At 50.8% G+C, this 19,667-nt stretch overlaps 1 protein-coding gene across 5 annotated transcripts in view; it reads right to left on the bottom strand.

The window, feature by feature from the left end:
- The window catches only part of PREX1 (phosphatidylinositol-3,4,5-trisphosphate dependent Rac exchange factor 1), a 185,440-nt gene extending 168,276 nt beyond the window's left edge, over positions 1 to 17,164 (bottom strand). For 3 of the 5 annotated variants that reach the window (XM_025263324.3, XM_025263326.3, XR_003102986.3), the window contains exon 1: positions 16,587 to 16,936. In XM_025263324.3, the coding sequence (XP_025119109.2) occupies positions 16,587 to 16,799 (213 nt within the window). In that variant the 5' untranslated portion in view covers positions 16,800 to 16,936. Of the gene's footprint in view, positions 1 to 16,586 lie in introns of all 5 variants that reach the window. The other 2 variants (XM_025263322.3, XM_025263323.3) reach the window with 2 other exon arrangements.
- Between the last annotated feature and the right edge of the window lie 2,503 nt (positions 17,165 to 19,667).

The raw sequence follows: 19,667 nt of genomic DNA, 5'->3' as shown, positions 1-19,667 counted from the left end.
AACTACCTCACTGAACGGTTTTGTGCCTCAGTTTCCCCATGGGGAAAAATGACACAATCGGCTGAGATAATGTCGTGGATTCTCCTAGCTCTGACAACTCAATTCTAGGATTCTAGGTGTTGGTCATTTCTTTGGGCTGGTAAAGACCACAAGGCCCTAAACCAAAGTTTCTTCAGCTTCCAGTTACTGAACTGGCAGCTTGAACAAAGACACATATGCTCTGTAATTGTGAAAAGCTGAAATCTATGTAAATACTCAATATAAAAGGGATGGTTAAAAGATAATAATAATTTTATTATTATATTATTACATTATGTTATTATAGTATATTATTACATTGTGTTATTGGAAAAGGCAATGGCACCCCACTCCAGTACTTTTGCCTAGAAAATCCCATGGATGGAGGAGTCTGGTAGGCTGCAGTCCATGGGGTCGCTAGAGTCGGACATGACTGAGTGACTTCACTTTCACTTTTCACTTTCATGCATTGGAGAAGGAAATGGCAAACCACTCCAGTGTTCTTGCCTGGAGAATCCCAGGGACGGGGAAGCCTGGTAGGCTGCCGTCTATGAGGTTGCACAGAGTAGGACATGACTGAAGCGACTTAGCACATTGTGTTTTTATACTATATTATTACATTATGTTATTGTAATAATTATTGTAACTATAGCTAATATATACCAAGCATTTACCATGTGCCAGGCATTGCTTTGAGAGCATGACAGGTCTTAATTCATCTAATTCCCCATCAGTCTAAGGGCTGGGCACTAGTTTCAGAATGAAGCATGCCCAGGTAAAGCAATTTGCCCACCATTACACAGCTGGGAAGTAACCAGGATTCTAATGCAGGAAGGAGAAGCCCCTTCCAGGGTGCAAGAGTGGGCTCTTGTCTAACACTCAGAAATGAACTGTCCGAGGAGACACCCGTGCTGATAAAGCAAGAGACTTCATTGGAAGGGGGTGCCCAGGCGGAGAGCAGCGGGGTGAGAGGAGCCCAGGAGAACTGCTCTGCCACATGGCTCACAGTCCCGGGTTTTAGGGGAACGGGGTTCTTTTCTGGCTTGTCTCTGGCCAGTCATCTTGTTCGGCCCATAGTCTGATTCAGGGTCCTTCCTGGTGGCATCGCCCAGCCAAGATGGAAGCCAACACAAAGGATTCTGGGAGGTTGGTCATCTCCCTCCTCCCTCTTCTGACCCCTCCCAAATGCTCCCAGTCAGTTTTCAGCAGCATGTTCCTTATGGGTGCCTCCTGTTGTGAGACAACCCAGGCAAGTGGGCCTGGCCAAGGTGGGTGATTTCGGTCAACAGTTTCCTAACAAGTCAGCTTGGACAGTGCGGACCCAGAGACCCACGTTTCACTACAAAGCCATCGAAAGCTTAGCGATGGAGTGTGCTTACTAGTGACACAGGAGCTGTGCAGGAGAGGCAAGAGAAACATAACACCGTGTGTGTGGTGTGATCACACCTCAGCTGAAACAACACGCAAAGGACAAGCAGGAAATGTGCCGAAAGGTGAAACAGCTGTTTGCAAAGGTGAGATCTTTTTGCTTGTCTTTATTTTCCAAATGTTCCACAACGAGCAAAGTGACAGCAAAAACGGCCCACGCGAGGAGGGTGTCCCTGGGAGCCAGCTCCACGCACAGCACCTACTACTGTATTTTGCTCCACCAAATCCTCTCCTCTCAGCCACCAGCCTGAGGACCCAGATGTCTGCCTACCCTGTCACTGCCGAATCCCCAGTGTCAACACACCCGGGAACACAGCAGACACTCAATAAAACGTGTGCAAGGGAGAAAAGGAGATCTCCCCATTTCACAGCCAAAGAAACTGAGGTCCAGGAGCCATCTGCCCAAGGTCACAGAGCTTCTAAGGGGACAAACGTGGAAGAACTACATCTCAGCAGAGAGTTTCTACCACCCACACAAGGGGTAAAAGTCACACACAGTCAAAAATCGCCAGTGAAGTCAACTAAACACGATGCATGATCCAGGACTGGATTCTGGAGATTCGGAACGAGGGGAGGGGAAGTATAAAGGACACTTTTGGAAAAACAGGTGAAATCTGAATACAGATTGTGGATTGTATAATTTACTATCAATGTTACATTTCCCGATTTTGTTCAGGGTACTGTGGTTATAGCAGAGAATATCTGTGTTCTTAGGAGATTATTTAAGAGATAAGAAAGCCTTCTTCAGCGATCAATGCAAAGAAATAGAGGAAAACAACAGAATGGGAAAGACTAGGGATCTCTTCAAGAAAATCAGAGATACCAAAGGAACATTTCATGCAAAGATGAGCTCGATAAAGGACAGAAATGGTATGGACCTAACAGAAGCAGAAGGTATTAAGAAGAGATGGCAAGAATACACAGAAGAACTGTACAAAAAAGATCTTCACGACCCAGATAATCACAATGGTGTGATCACTGACCTAGAGCCAGACATCCTGGAATGTGAAGTCAAGTGGACCTTAGAAAGCATCACTACGAACAAAGCTAATGGAGGTGATGGAATTCCAGTTGAGCTATTCCAAATCCTGAAAGATGATGCTGTGAAAGTGCTGCACTCAATATGCCAGCAAATTTGGAAAACTCAGCAGTGGCCACAGGACTGGAAAAGGTCAGTTTTCATTCCGATCCCAAAGAAAGGCAATGCCAAAGAATGCTCAAACTACCGCACAATTGCACTCATCTCACACGCTAGTAAAGTAATGCTCAAAATTCTCCAAGCCAGGCTTCAGCAATATGTGAACCGTGAACTTCCAGATGTTCAAGCTGGTTGTAGAAAAGGCAGAGGAACCAGAGATCAAATTGCCAACATCTGCTGGATCATGGAAAAAGCAAGAGAGTTCCAGAAAAGCATCTATTTCTGCTTTATTGACTATGCCAAAGCCTTTGACTGTGTGGATCACAATAAACTGTGGAAAATTCTTCAAGAGATGGGAATACCAGACCACCTGATCTGCCTCTTGAGAAATTTGCATGCAGGTCAGGAAGCAACAGTTAGAACTGGACAAGGAACAACAGACTGGTTCCACATAGGAAAAGGAGTTCGTCAAGGCTGTATATTGTCACCCTGTTTATTTAACTTATATGCAGAGTACATCATGAGAAACGCTGGACTGGAAGAAACACAAGCTGGAATCAAGATTGCTGGGAGAAATATCAATAACCTCAGATATGCAGATGACACCACACTTATGGCAGAAAGTGAAGAGGAACTCAAAAGCCTCTTGATGAAAGTGAAAGTAGAGAGTGAAAAAGTTGGCTTAAAGCTCAGCATTCAGAAAACGAAGATCATGGCATCTGGTCCCACCACTTCATGGGAAATAGATGGGGAAACAGTGGAAACAGTGTCAGACTTTATTTTTCTGGGCTCCAAAATCACTACAGATGGTGACTGCAGCCATGAAATTAAAAGACACTTACTCCTTGGAAGGAAAGTTATGACCAACCTAGATAGCATATTCAAAAGTAGAGACATTACTTTGCCAACAAAGGTTCGTCTAGTCAAGGCTATGGTTTTTCCTGTGGTCATGTATGGATGTGAGAGTTGGACTGTGAAGAAGGCTGAGCGCCAAAGAATAGATGCTTTTGAACTGTGGTGTTGGAGAAGACTCTTGAGAGTCCCTTGGACTGCAAGGAGATCCAACCAGTCCATTCTGAAGGAGATCAGCCCTGGGATTTCTTTGGAAGGAATGATGCTAAAGCTGAAACTCCAGTACTTTGGCCACCTCATGCGAAGAGTTGACTCATTGGAAAAGACACTGATGCTGGGAGGGATTGGGGGCAGGAGGAGAAGGGGATGACAGAGGATGAGATGGCTGGATGGCATCACTGACTCGATGGACGTGAGTCTGGGTGAACTCCGGGAGTTGGTGATGGACAGGGAGGCCTGGAGTGCTGCAATTCATGGGGTCGAAAAGAGTCAGACACGACTCAGCGACTGATCTCTCTCTAGGAGATTATTTAGGGGCATCATGTCTACAATTATTCTCAAATGGATCGATGTAATAAAAACTTCGTGTGTGTGTGTGTATACATGCATGTGTGTGTAGGAGGTGGGAGAGGTGGGGAGGAGAAAGAAGAGGGGAGAATTATAAAACAAACTGGTGAACCTAAGTTAAAGGTCTATGGGGTGCTCTCTATTCTTGAAATGTCAACATTAAAAGGTACCCAAAAATTAACTTTGAAAAGGTGAATTAAAATGTCCACAAATACAGCACACTGGAGTTTTACGTCTAGACCTCTGAACATGTGCAGAAATGTGTGACATATACAGCCAGGTACATACATAAAACATCATTTTACCATATTTGGTTCCATATGAGAGAGTCTGTAATAAAAGGACATAAGAGAATGTGTTTTTGACACATACACGCCCACTATATCTATGACCTTTTTGATCAGGGGGAAACAAGTCTTAAAAAACCACCCAGTTGGACTTCCCTGGTGGTACAGTGGATAAGAGTCTGCCTGACAATGCAGGGGACACGGGTTCAATCCCTCCTCCAGGAAGATTCCGCATGCTGCGGGGCACCTAAGCCCTCGAACCGCAACTCCTGAGTCTGCGCGCCACGAGCCCCTGTGTCTGGAGCCCGTGCTCCACAACAAGCAAAGCCACTGGAATGAGAAGAATGCACTTGACGACGAAGAGCAGCCCCCGCTCACTGCCGCTACAGAAACCCCGACGCAGCAACGAAGACCCGGCACAGACAAAAAAAAGATTTTAATTTTTTTTAATTAATAAACTTTAAAAATTAAAAAAAAAAAAACACCCAATCAACAGCCTGGCCTGCTATCAGCTAGTGGCTGGGACCACACAGAGCTCCCTCAGCCCTCCCAGTGTGGTAAGGGCAAGAGGCCAAGGACGCCAGTCTGCAGGCACTCCCCACGCTGAGGTCCAAGCTCCCCAAAGTCAAGGAACCAGAAGGCCTGGTGGCAGGACCCAGGAGAGCCTCCACCACACAGTAAACCCCATCCAATCCCTTTCGCTCACACACTCACTCCCGAGACCCACATGAACAGAGTGCCCATTATGTGCTGGGTGCTGCAGGGCTGTCAGTGAACACAGCAGGCTGGGGCCCTGACCTCGTATGACTTGTATTCTAGTGGGGAAGACAGACGCCAATCAAGTAAACAGACTATCTCAGGGAGTGACAGGTACCAAGAAGAAAATGGGTGTGGTGAAACAGAGACCAGGACTCGAAGGCTCCCTGAGGAAGTGACACTGGGGTTATACAGCTAAACGAGAGGGAAGGGCCCCATGCACAGCACAGTTAGAGGTGCTACAGGCAAGAGGAACAGCAAAACGAAAAGGTTGTGAAGGTGGAACCAGCCTAGTAAGTTCAAGAACAGAAAGCCCGGGACATAATGAATGCAGAGGAAGATGAAGCTGGCATGGTGAGCAGAGTCCAGACCTCAGAGGCCGTGTAAGCCACAGCAAGGGGTCTGGATTCAACCAGCCTGAATTTCCTGCTCCCCTTTCCTCCAGCACAATGGGGACAGGAGAGGAAGGAAATCCAACGAAATGCCAGGATGTTAGACCTAAACCCAACCCTGTCAATAACTGCATTAATGTATATGAGCTAAACAATCTAATTAAAAGGCAGAGACCATCCAAACGGATTTTTTTTTAAAGCACATGACAAGGATCTGAGGAGGTGAGAGTCATCAAAGCAAACAGCCAGAAAGAACATGGGGACCTCAGTCCGACGGCTGCAAGGAACTAAATTCACCCAAGAAGCTAAACAGAGGTCCCCAAGATTCAGACGAGATGCTAGTCCAGCCAATACCATGACCGCAACCATGTGAGACCTGGAGAAGAAAACCCAGTTACCCAGTGCCCAGAATTCTGAACACAGAAACCGCATGGTGGTCATCAATAGGGCTGCTTCAGAACACTAAATGCGGGGTAGTTTGTTCCACAGCAATAGACAACGGATACACCCTCTCTTGTGATCTTGGGCAAGTGGCCTCGCATTTCTGGGCCCCAGTTTCTTCATCTGCACAACTGTGAGGATGCAAAGAAAGCAGAATGTACAACAGCCTCGCCCAGGAAGAGAATGGTTTATTCTGTGTCCACTCAAGTCTGTGGAGAGATTTCAGAGTGGGAGAACAGGAGGGGTCTTCATGCATTTTTGAGAAGATGACCATTTTTTTTTTCTATCTTTGGGTGGGTTCCTCAGGGAAGGAGATGAATAATCTCTTCTAGCTCCAAATGCCAGTCATGCCAAAGATGTCCTTGCTCCCAACTGCCTTCAGAGACAGAAGTACAGAGACCAGGAGTCCGGGGCAAGGGGCCACCTGGCCAAAATGAATTCAGTTGCTTATTTCAAGCCCCAAGAATGATCTAAGGCACGTTTTTCAAGACAAGACCCCATAACTGTTCTTGAGCAAAAAGAAGGGAAATACTGAGATTCTAAAACATAATAATTTTAATAAAAGAACAACTACCATTGACTGGAGCCTGGCCATATACCAACACTGAACAAAGTGTCCCAACCCATTTTACAGATGAGGAAACTGAGGCCTAGAGAGGGGAAACTCCTTGCCAAGGATCGCAGAGCCACTGAGGGGCAGAGACACAATTCAGACCCAGACAGTCTGGGCCAGACCCCGGGGCCCAAAAATCCACACAAAAATACTGAGCATTTATATAAATCAAGACCATCACATTATTTTAAACATATGGGAATTCCCTGGTAGTCTAGTGATTAGGACTATGCACTTTCACTGCCAAGGATGTGGGTTCAATCCCTGGTGGGGGAACTAAGATCCTACAAGCTGTGTAGTACAGTCAAAAAGTAAACAAATAAATGTGTGTGTGTGTGCAGAGGAGATGTTTTTTTTTTCTTCACTTGACAGATATTTAATGAGCACCTACTATGTGCCAGGCACTGTTTACGGTGCTGGAGAGAGAGAGTGAATAAAGGACCACCCAGAGAAAGGGAGACAGGAAGCAGTAAGTGGGGGCAGAGTACAATTTCAAACAGGAAGTGGTGGTGGGGTAGTCAGAAAAGACCTTCCGAAGACCACGAGGTTTAAGCAGAGGCCTGAAGGAGTGAGCCATGGGGATACTGGAGGAAGTGCACTCCAGACAGAACAAATGGGAAGACCCTGATGCAGGAGCACGCCTGGGGCCCTGAGAACGGGCCTGTGTGGCTGGAGGGCAGCAAGGGAGGGCGACAGGACGCTCTGGAATTAGACGGCAGCGACGACTGCACAACTTTGTGAATATACCCCAAACCGCTGAATTGTGCTCTTGAGGGGGTAGAATGTATAGTGTGTGAATCATACCTCAATGTTAAAAAAAAACATATGAAAAAAAAAAGATGCCTCGGAGACGGAGGGGAGAAGAGAACAGGGCAAGTGGTGTGGGACCTCCTGGGCCACCCGAGGACCTGGCTTTGACTGAGGGCGCTGGCAGCCACAGCAGGGCTTTGAACGGGGCGGCGGCACAACCTAACAAGTCTAACGAGGCTCCTCGGGCTGTGCATGGAGAGCAGACCACGGGAGGCAAGGATGAGAGCAGCGGAGGCAGAGGCCAGTTCCCCAGGGTGGGTCCCCGGGCAAGTTACCCTCAGTGCCTCCATTTTTCTCATCTGTGAAGTGGGTATGAAAAAGACACGCGAGCTGACACCAGGTTAAGTGCCGTCGTGACGGCTGTGAGTGGAGGGTGGAGTCAGAGGTGCCACCGAACAGTTTTTAATCATGCAAATCAGTTTCCTGAACAGAAAACATGGGGTGCCCCTTCCCTCACGGGAAGCAGGCACCCGTCTCTCACCTCAACAGCCCTCCCGGTGCAGCCTGTCCACACCCAGGCCATGAAGAGGGGCCCAAACTCCTCTCCAAGTGTGGTCAGCTCACAGCACCCACCCAGACAGAGGATAGAATCGCCCAGGTCACTAGACAGCCAGGGCACAGACAGGGGGGAGCTGCCTGTGGGAGGGGAAGATGTGGTCCTCCTCCTGGCTAGGTGCCCAGGAAGGAAGCAGGAGGTGTTTGCTGGACCTTGGGAAGGGCGTCGTGCAGTCCTGAGTTTCAGGTCATCAGTCAGACCGTGCCACACCCCAGGGCCTCCTCATCCCACTAAGACTCAAGCCCAAACGGCTCACCGTGCACGTGAGGTTCACGCCGCCAGAACCCCTGCTGCCCACGCCAACCTGACCTCCTCTTCAGCAAGCCGAACCGGGCCCTGCCTCAGGGCCTTTGCACATGCTGTGCCCACCACCTGGAGCACGCTTCTCTCAGCTCCTTCCTCGGCAGGCTCCTTCTCGGCCACCTCTTCAGAGGCCTCCCTTGACCACCTCATCTCAACAGATGACACCACCTCCGTCACCAGGGTACCTCCACCTTCCTTTCTCCTCGGAGCACCCACTCCAAACTGTGCTGCTGCTAAGTCACGTCAGTCATGTCCGACTCTGTGCGACCCCATAGAGGGCAGCACACCAGGCTCCTCTGTCCCTGGGATTCTCCAGGCAAGAACACTGGAGTGGGTTGCCACTGCCTTCTCCCCAAACTGTGTGGACTTGAGCAATTTCCTCAGCCTCTCTGGGCCTTGGCTTCCCCAGGAGCAAAATAGATATAATGACAGTCTCCACTCCAAAGGGTTGCTGCAAGGGCTCAAAGAGATAATTCATACAGTACCTGGCACCCAGCAGGACCTCGATGGATTATCTTATCATGATTACACCTCTCGTCACTTTCTCAAGCGATCTCTTTTTGTACTGGGTGAAGATTCCACGAGGGCAAGAACTTTGTCCACCTTGTACTGGCCATGTGCCAACATCTAGCCCATATGTCTGACACTTAGTAGGTGCTTAACATCTGTTTGTTTAAGAAGTGAATTTGTGAATGAAAGCATTGACTGCCTATACCCCACGGTGACCCTGGCCTCACTCCTCCTGGGAGCAGCTTCTTGCAGAAGCTACCCACCCTCCCCAGCAACTGGCCGCCTGCCTCTACCAACCTTCAGTGGCCCTAGGCCAGCCAGCCTGAAATAGCCTCACCTCTCCTGGCCCAGAACCAAGGGGTCAGTTGCCAGCTCCACCCTGGGGAAGGAACTGGGCGGGTAAGCACAGATTGTGTGTCTGACCATACGACAGAAGAGGGGCGGCCGGGCACATTCCCTTCTGGCCCTCAAAGAGTTGAGAAAATAAAAATAAACCTAAAAATCCAGACTCGTCTGGGAGTCTGGAGGCTTCCCTCCTTCCTCAGGGATTCCTTCTGTGGCCTGTACTTCAGGGAGACTGATCTTGCCCCAGGACCCAGCTGCACCAGGAGTGTGAGTGACTACACTGGATCCTTGCAGCCACCCTCGGGGGACTACAACCATCTTACAGATGAGGAAACCAGGGCTCACAGGAGCAAAATGACTCGTCCAAGGTCACACGGGGGCAGAGCTGCGTTTCAAACACAGGCTGTTTTTGTCTCCAGAGTCTATGCCCTTAACCATGAACCCAAGACACACTGCAGAGTGAAAAATACAAACCGTACCACGCCATTTAGGTAAACACATACACATTCACACACACACACACACACACATATCAACGCTACACATATAATTGCCTTCAAATGGGCCAAAAGCAGAGCTGGTGATCAAAGGAGGTTTCAGCCAGTTTCAGCCTAAATTCAGGGGCTATTTTGCCCCCAGGGGACATGTGACAATGTCTGGAGACACTTCTGATCGCCCCAACAGGGGGAAGGGGACACTACTGGAATCTAGTAGGTGGCAGCCAAGGATGCCTCTGAAATCCTGCAACACACAGGCCACCCCTACAAACAAAGAATAATCCTGCCCGATGTGCCAATAATGCCAAAGTTTGAAAGATGAAGGGATTCACCCCAAATCAGTTAGTAGGGCTGGAAATGCCCCTTGTAGAACCTGTTTAAGGGGGACAGTGGATCTGGGCTAAAACACAAGTCCCCAGAGAAGGCCCCCAAGCCTTGTCTCCCCAGAACTGTCAGGATGGAACCCTGACCAGCAGCAGTCACCACCCTTGGCCAGGGCTCACCTCCCTCTGGGGGACGCAACTTCTACAGGGGGTCCCTCCGGGGGCCTCACCTGCAAAACAAGGAGATTCAGACCCTCCCTCCACCCCTGGCTTGCTCACAAGTTCTATGTCTCCTAAATTCTGGGGCAGGAACCAGCTCTGACCTCACCTGGTGCTTTCGAAACAAAGCCAGTGGGACAGCAAACTCTCGTTACCCACTTCCCACTAGGGCTCCAGCCAGAGAACCTTTGTCTGTTGGAGAAGAGAAAACACAAAAATCTGGGAGGTAAAGTTCTGCAGCAAGGCACGGCCTACTTCAAAGACTCAACTTTTATAAAAGCTTTAAGAGAGGGCCGGCTGTAAAGCAGAGAGGATGTGGGTTTCTTAATCTGAGGGTGTGGCCCTAAGTCCAACAGCTCTTCTGCTCACTGGCCTGATAAAAGGGACACTCTCGAAGAAAGTGGTGCCCTTGAAGCCTCCAAAAGCCAGGGACACCAACCCCATCCATCTCTTCTTAAAGTGACAGAGCAACAGTTACAAGAGCAAACATCGGAATAATAGCGAGTGGGTGTCTGGGATGTTTGTTTGAAGAACACACTCATTCAAATACATGAGTTCGAGCATCCCTGTTGACTCCTCTTTCTCATAAGGACAAGGACCACGTTTGGCCCGTTGGCGGCTGCATCCTCGTGGCCTGGAACATGGACTGGAATACACAGCAGATGCTCCCTCTGCCTCTGAAAAAAGCAGTCTAACTGCTTTATGGCTTTACCTGTATGTGGCTGTGTCTGCCATACACAAAAGAGGGGCCCCGCCTAACTCCTGCTGATGCTAAGGTTTTTATCATCACAAAATTTTCACTGCCTTCCTGATGACGTTCAGCCCAATACAAAGTGGGCTGGTCCTAGGTCCCTCGCATCCTAAAGCTCAGATCATTGGATCTCTGGGCTTAATTCTTGCCCACTTGGGCAGCCCAGAGGTCTCACAAAGGCAGGAATGTGGGTCATGAGCATAGCACCCTGTTGGGGCAGTTCAGGGTAGCGTTAAAGAACGTGGACTGTGCAGTCAGACTACCCAGGTTTGAATCCCAGTTCCGTCAAACTGTGAGACCCTGGGAAACTGACTTGACCTCTCTGTGCTTTTGTTTCATTTGTAGAACAGGAAGCACAATAACACCTGGAAAGTTGGAGCTGATACACAGAGAATGCTTTTCCTGGGGTTTGCAAACATCTAGCGCTACGTACGTCTTAGCAAAATTATTATTACTATTGCTGTGCATTCAACTAATGATCAGGCTGGAAGTACAATAATTCCTTCTGTTGGCGAGTTGTAAAAAATATATTCTCATACATATGCCTAATTTTACATGGAGAGGGCATTTCAAATAGCATTTCTTAGAACCTTTTTTTTCTTTTTTTATCTTTCTGCTTGCCTTTCTTCACAAGATACACATCTATCCACCCTTTTCTCCCAATTCCTGTCATGTCATACATACAATGTATATCATATTATGGTTATTGCTTATATTCCCAAGGCGGAACTTCTGAGCATCCTCCTTTGCACAACACAACCTTGTGAAACCCCCCCACGTCACCGAGCAGGTCATTCTGTGACTGCAAAATTTAAAAGGCAGCCCCCGCCCCCACTCCCCAGCATCGCTCCCTAGTGTCAGACTAAGAGTACAAAAATCTTAAAAAAAAAAAAAATAGTGACAACACAAAACCACAGTTTCTTGTTTGGGCAACCAGAGCTCCAATGAGAAGAAAAGCTTTCGTCTCCTACCCCCAAAAAGCAGAACCACAGAAAGCATTCTGGGAGCTCTCTGCCTATTGTTCCTCAGGGACCCCGGCCCAGCCAGTTCACAAGACCCTCTGGGTGTCTGAGAGTGACCCGTCTTTGTTCTGTCCTGGTATTCAAATCCTGGCTTTACTACACACTGATTGTAGGAAGCCCTGGGCAGGTCACTAGCCTGCTCTGTGCCTCAGTTTCCCCATCTGTATAATGGGCACAGTATAGCAGCTGCTGCATCATGGAGAAATGGGGAGCCCTTTCTCTCATCAGAGAGCCAAGGGGAGCCCTTCAGGGTTCTGCTGACCACCCCCGACACAGGAGTCTCTCTGCCCATCCAGCCAGGCTGGATGATACATCCTTCAGGGAAGCCATTGGCAACTGTTCCCAAAGGCAGTCTCCTGGACTTGTAGGTGGAGACCCCAAACCAATCTAAACATGAGGCAAGTGGGTTCAAGGCTCACCCCACATCTTTTTAAGGGGGAAGACTTTGAGCCCCAAAAAGACCAACTCTTTTGCCCCCCCCCAATGCTGCACATCCCCTCAAAAAGCTACCAGAGCATTCTGGGCACCTACTGTGCGCCTGGCACAGTGCTAACAGCGATAACCTCAGGCTCATTGGAAATGCAACCTTTCCTCTATGATGCAGCAGCTGCTATTCTGTGCCCATTATGCAGATGGGGAAACTGAGACACGGAGCAGGCTGGTGACCTGCATAGGGCCACCTACAGGCAGTGTGGAGTAAAGCCATGGTTTGAACACCAGCAGCCTGGCTCCAGAGCCCCACCCTCAACCCTCATGCCATGAAGAGACACGGAGTACAGAGGAGGAACCCAGCAGCCTGACATTTCCATTCTTCTAAGCTGTGCCTGTTCTGCGGAAGAGACAGGCGTCACAGAGGGGAAGTAACCAGAGGAAGCCCAGGCAGAGGGTATGGGTCACACAGATCTGGGTTCAAATCCCAGTTCTGCCACCTCCGTAAGTCACGAGTCAAGCCCTTTATAAGCCAGAGGCAGTCTGTGAAGTGGCTGCAGACATGAGTTCCAGGGTAGGCAGCTGTCTACATGAACCAGACAGCTCACTTAAACTATCTTTGCCTCAGCTTCTTCATCTGCCAATGGGGATAAGACAGCACTTCCTTCACAGGGGTGCTGGAAAGATCAAATGAATGGATAGAAGGGTAAGCAATGAATCAGTGTCAGCCCCTACACAGTAATGACAGGCAGTAATATCATTGTCATTATCATTATTAACAAGAGTATACACGGTGCACCTAACACAGCCAGGGCTTCTAAAGGCTGAGATCCAAGGTTCTCAAAACCCGAGGCATCTTCTCCTGCCACCTCTAAAGGGTCCTCCAAGAGAGATCCAGCATCAATATGAGAGGGCTGTCTTTCCCTTCCCATGACTCTTCAATAAATAGAGAATATGGCACCAAAGTCATCAGGCCCCACTGGAGATAAGGGAGGAAGTGCAATCCAGCTCCCGAAGGAGGTAAGGAAAGATGGGGAGATTCTGGAGGAACCTGAGAGCCCCCAAACCCAGAACCAAACAAAACCACTAGTTCTAGAATGTAGATGGTCAAACGGAAATTCACCCAGAGTTCCTGTCCTCCTTTCAGTAATGACTCAGATCTCACTTCCTCCAGGCAGCCCTCCCTGACTACTCCTGCTTGCTGGCTACTAAAATCCTACAATCCTAATCATCTGTAATCTTTAAGTATCATATAAAAATTAATTATAATAACTTATATTTAGAATGACTTCCCTGGTGGCTCAGACGTTAAAGCGTCTGTCTACAACGCGGGAGACCCGGGTTTGATCCCTGGGTTCGGAAGATCCCCTGGAGAAGGAAATGGCAATCCACTCCAGGACTATTGCCTGGAAAATCCCATGGACAGAGGAATTTAGAATTGCCTTACAACCTGCTAGGCACTGTTCTAAGTGCTTTATATATATTAATATAATTCACTTATCCACTTCATAACCCTATAAGATGTACTCTCATTCTCCATTTACAGATGAGGAAAGTGAGGGACTTGCCTAAGGTCACAGAGCCCAAGGACCTGACCCCCAGCAGTTTGGCTCCAGAGCTCAACCTCATACTTGGATTTCTGGAAACACTCATATATTGCCACCCTTGGCTAGAACATGCCCTCCTCTAGCACAAGAACTTAAGACCTGGTTTTTCTGCATTTCTCATAATGCTCAGTCTACCACAGAGGCTTCATTTCTACTGGCAAAGGGACCTTAAAACGAGGGACTCGAGGCCCGGGCAGCCCTTTGAGACCTGCCTCTGCCACATGGAATTAAAAGCAAGGAGGGATTACCCAACATTTCTTCCAAGCAGGAACAGTCCCTCAGTAAGTATAACATAAAGGCTGGGAGGAGGGAGTGGGAAGACAAGAGAGATTCACAACCTGCAGGCTGCCAGCCTGGCTGCCATGGAAAGCCTTGGTAATTAGCAGTTCGTGAAGCTCCAAGCCCTGGGTTTTCAAAACTGAAAGACCTTGGGTTGTTTAGGGACCGTTTCTGATAAAGCCAAACAAGAGAGGTCTCCTGCAGCTCACAACTGAGGTACAGCTGGTCAGGTTACACAATCAGTCCATTTGCTGGCACAAGCTTGGGGACACCCAAAAGGACAAGGCAGAAAGAAAGCCTGGCTTCCCTCCCTGCCTCTGACAAGTGGAGAAACTGAGGCCAGGACAGGTGCGAGAGTGATCCAAGATGTCAAAGACAGAACCAGCTCATCTCAAAACGGACGGGGCAGTCCAAAAGAAAGAAAAAGGATGAATTCAGCAGATTCAAAGTGTCAAAGGGATGATATGGAAGTGTAGAAGTCTTTTATCTTTTTTCCTGTTCTTTTTTAATAAGAAGAATGGTTGATTCTAATCAATTTCCATTATTTCAGCTTCCCTGGACTCTACATGTGGACAATTTAAAACCACAGTGAACCCAAACACCATCTCCTATCTCTTCCGAAAGGCACCACACCATCCAGGGCAAGGATGTGGGGGTACAAGGTATCTTTTCTTCCCCATTAATGTAAAAACTGGCTTGTCTTTGCTCTTTCTCTTCCAGACTAAGAAGCAGGGAGTGGCTCAGAAGGAGAAGTGAGGAGTTCCCTGGAAGCTGACATCGCTCACAGACACCAGGGCTGCCTACATCTTTAATTCAGAAACTGCCAGCTTCAAACTGAGCAGATTCTTTTTTTTCTTTTTTCTGTGAGAGAGGGAGGGATGGGAAAGAAATGCCAATCCTGCTTCATTCTCACAGGCTTTTCTAGAAGGGTCCTTTAGCCAAAAGGTTTTCAATGCCTCTGCACAACTCTCCTCCACCACCCCCTCAACACACACACACACACACACACACACACACACACACCTCCTTTCACAGAGAGAAGGGCTCCATCCTCCTGGAGTTAACTCAGACCTCACACAGCCTCGGCTGCACCCCTAAGCCACAGGGGATCCCAGAGGATGCCAGAGCCTCGCTCTTTCCCCGGGAGACTGGAAACTCCAGGGCCTGGCTCTGGGGTTTCTGAAAGAGCCACCAACTGCCCCCGCTGCCTGCTGCCCCCCAGCCCTTCCTGCACCAGGATTAAAAGACTTCCTAGAGCAGAGAAGGGAGTAAATGAGGTCCCAGCAGGAGGCTGGGAGATTAAAGCCCTGCCAGTCTCCTAACTTCCAGCCAGGCTGCCTCAGACCCACCCCCTCCACCCCCTAGCCACTTTTCTCACTTCCTAGGACGGTAGGGAAGTGACCCCTTCCTCCCTCTCACAGACAAAAAAAAAAAAAAAAGAAGAAGAAGAAGAAAGAGAAGAAACAACAACAACAAAAAAGAAATGCAGTACAGAACAGGGGCTTGGAGCACTGACGGAGACTGCCCTGGTTCAAAAGCCAGTATCCCCACTTAAACAGCTGTTTGATTCTGGGCAAGTTACTCAGACCCTCTGGAGCTAAATTCTCCCATCTGAAAAATGAGGGAGGTATTCGTCCCTACTTCGTGGGCCACTTGGGAAGGTCCAACCTTCTCACGACACACGTAGGCGCCTGGCACATAATAAGCGCTCAGATATTGTACAGAATCTGATGCCAGTGGTTTGGCAACTTGAGGTTGGGGGTGGAGGGGGATGGGATGGAACCGGCGAGTCGTGAGTTCGAAACCCACAGTCCCCCAGCCCCAGCAACTGCGTGTGCGTGGGAAAGAGGGGTCCTACCGGGGGGCTTTAGCGACCTCTGTTCCTACTCCGGGCTTTGGGTTTTATCCTACTCTGCGGGGCGCGCAGGGATGCTGGGCTCGAGGATTTCCAGGGTCCGTCTTAGACGAGTAGTCCGTGGTGCACTAGGTGGCAAAGAAATCCCCGGGGCGGGGGCGGGTGGCAAAAACACAGGAGCCCAAGCTCTCGGCGCCTGGGTCCCAAAGACCCTGCCTCACGGATTTAACTAATTTTAAAACTATTTGAAAAGGGGCGGTTGAAAGGGGGAGAAAAAGACAAAAAGGCAGAGTATGGGGGGTGTGGAACCGAGTGCAGGAGACCCCGGGTTGGGGCTGGACCGCAGGCCGGCAAGAGAGGCAACAACCCAGCTCCGGAACAGCCCGATCACCCCAACGGCTCTGCGCGCCCCGCGGGATGCCTCTGAGGTGATCCTCGCGACCCCCTCCCCGGAGACCGTGGCCACAGGTTGTGGGGACCCACGCGGGAGCCCCTCCACCCCCCCCCCCCCCGCCCCACGGAGCTCCGCAGCAGGGCTGGCGGCCGGAGCGGAGGCTGTCCCCGCGCTCCCCCGGGGGCGACACTCACCGACTGCAAGAAGCGCAAGGTGCCCACGTAGTCCCTCTCGGTGCCCAAGATCTCGTTGAGGACACAGAGGCGGAGGCGCAGCTGGCGCTCCGACTCCCGGGCGGCTGCACAGGGGCCGGAGTTGGGCGCAGCGGCGCCGTGAGCCAGGGGGTCCGGCGGGGCACTGTCCCCAGCCCCGTCGCCACCGGGATCGCGGCCGCCGGACACCTCCATCCTAGCGCGGCCGCGCGGCACCAGCTCCTTCCCCCGGCGCGGCGATCGCGCAGAGCGGCGACTCAGGCGTCCAGGCGCCCCATCCCGGACGGGGCGCGCCGGCGGGCCGGGCTCAGCGGCGGGCCCGGCGCATGGCGCGGCGGGCGGGCTGGCGGGCGGGCCTGGGGGCGGGCGGCCCGGGCCGGGGGCGGAGGCAGCGCGCGGAGGCCGGACGAGGGGCGGGAGGAGGCTGGCCCTCGGGGCTCCGGGACGGCGGGCCCCGCCGCCCAGGGAGCGTCGGCCAAGTGCCACGCCGCGCCGCGGCCGCACAGGCGCTCCGCGCGCGCCCCGGTCCCCCTGGAGACGCGGCGCGGCTACGTCGGAAGCTCAGCTCAACCAGAGCCGGACGACCGGGCTTCTCGGCCGAGAGTCTTCCGCTCGGGGCCCCGCGGAGCCTGGAGGCGCCGAAGCAATGCGGCCGGCTCCCCAGCTCTGCGCCGGGACGCGTGGCGCCCGGCTCCCCGCCCGCCGCGGGCTACGCCACTCCCACCCCTACACACGCGACCCCCGCCGCGCGCAGCACGCGCGCGCAGGGCCGGCCGCCGCTCCGGCTGAGTCAACACCCGACTGGGGAAGCTGGCGGCGGGGCCGCTCGGGAGCAAGCCCGCCTCGCCTCGCCTCGCCTCGCCGCGCGCACCCCTAGCGGCCCCCGAAGAAGGCGGCCAACCTTGCCCGCTGCCTTTGGGGCGCCCAGCTGGGTGCCCTCGGCGCTCCCACGACCTTGGGAAGGAAGACGCGCGGCTCGGCTCTCTCCTCTCTCTTACCCCCTCTTCTCTCTTTCCCCTTCCTTTTTCTTTTTCCTGCCTTTTCTTTTTCTCCTTCTTTATAACTTCTGTGCCGCGCCCCGACCCCTAGAGATGAGCCTGCCCTTTCCAACCTTTCCCTTTCCAACCTTTCCAGAGGAAATTATTATCTGCTCTCGAGGCACTAATCAAGTGACAGCCGCTCTGCCCGAGCTCCCCACCCCCATTCCTCCGCGCCCCCCACCCACCAATAATGCCTTGGGAAACCCTGCTGCCAGTATAGGCTGCTCAGTGTGACCTTGATCGTCAGCGGAGTGCTCGACAAATGTCCTCACCTGCCTCACAGGAAGATGCGAAGGGAAGATCACCTTGGGGGCTGTTCAGGTTAAAACCCCAGCTCCCACCCTTGCTAGTTTCTTTGGGTGACCTTGCCCGGGTTTCCTTGCCTCAAGAGCCTCAATGTTCTCATCTGGACAATGGGAATGACCGTGGTACCTAACTTATGAGGTTCTATACAAGGTTATATGTTAATCCATAAGGGCTACTTGGAACAATGCCCCTCAGGTGAAAGTTCTCTGTTAATGTTTTTTGATTAATATTGTAGGTATGAACAGCCCTCTTAGCCCGGCCCCACTCTCCAAACTGTCCTCACAGTTCCTGACCTGCCCCTCTTCTGGACCCAGAGATTGTCTTGTCTGTGTGTAGACTGGCTGATTCAGGTATCAATAATATCCCCCTGTAGGCTGTAATCATCCTTTGGGCTGTTCCAAACACCTAGGATTATTCTCCCAGTGGCCTCTGGGTAAATACTGCAGGTGCCTAAGGACACGGGGAGAAAGTAAGGTGGTTTCTGCCCTCTCTGAGCCGTTTCTTTTTGATCTTGGACAAGGTGACACTTGATCTGGGCCTTGAGTGAGTTAAGTTCCCTGGACACAGATCAGGGGTATGAGGTAGAGCCTTCCAGGTTTGGGGAGTGGAGTCAGTTGTGTCCAAAATGTGACCAGCTCCCTTGGAAAGAGATCTCTGGAGTAACTGCTGTGTAACCTTCAGCTGGTCACAGAACCTCTCTGATCCTCAATTGCCTTGTCTTTAATCCTTCGACCCCCAAGGAGAGAGCATAATGGGAACACCCTGGCTTTGGAATGAAACTGATTTGACTTCCCTGGTGGCTCAGACGATAAAGCATCTGCCTACAATGCAGGAGACCCAGGTTCAATCCCTGGGTCGGGAAGATCCTCTGGAGAAGGAAATGGCAACCCACTCCAGTACTCTTGCCTGGAAAATCCCATGGACGGAAAAGCCTAGTAGGCTACAGTCCATGGGGTCACAAAGAGCCGGACACGACTGAGCGACTTCACTTTCATTTTAACTTGCATTGGTTTTCCAGCTCCAGACCTGACTAGGTGACCTTGGTCAGGACATTTCACCTCTCTGAACCTCAGTTGCCTGTTCTGTAAGATGGGAGTCATTGTAAGAAAAAGAAGAAAAATGGAAAGCCATGTTTTCTCAACCTCAGAAAAGTGACATTTGGGGCCAGATAATTCTTAGTTGGGGACCATCCCATACGTTGTAGGGCATGCAGAGGCATGATGTACCCACCGCTTGCCAGCAGTACTCCCTCCCCAGTGACAACCAGAAATGTCTCCAGACATTGCCACATGTCCCTAACAAGCAGGGACAAAGTTGCTCCCCATTGAGAACCACTAATTCAAAGTACGTGATACAGATAGCTGGCACATAGTAGGTGTTCAACATATGTTAGTCCCCTTCCCAGCTTTGACCAAGGAAGATCGGCTTCAGCTTCAGGGATAGTCTCACGCATGCGCGCACACACACAGATCCCATGCTTCACCCAAGAATTAGCCCGTACTGCCCAAAAGACCATCCAGAAGTTTCTGCCTTTGTGCATGGGGCCCAGCTCATTATAGTCTTTTACTCCCTCGGGTTCCTCTGGGATGTTTCTCCTCCACCATCCCATCCCCTAGTGAGATAATACAACTCAATAGATTAAGCTCTCTGTGCCCGTTTTCATCATCTGTGCACTGAGGATCATAATTGTACCAATGTCGTGAGGTTGTTACAAAGA

Source organism: Bubalus bubalis, chromosome 14 (assembly GCF_019923935.1).
Source record: "Bubalus bubalis isolate 160015118507 breed Murrah chromosome 14, NDDB_SH_1, whole genome shotgun sequence".
NCBI lineage: Eukaryota > Metazoa > Chordata > Mammalia > Artiodactyla > Bovidae > Bubalus > Bubalus bubalis.
The sequence above is the reverse complement of the archived record's forward strand: the minus strand, read 5'-3'. Positions and strand labels throughout refer to the sequence as shown.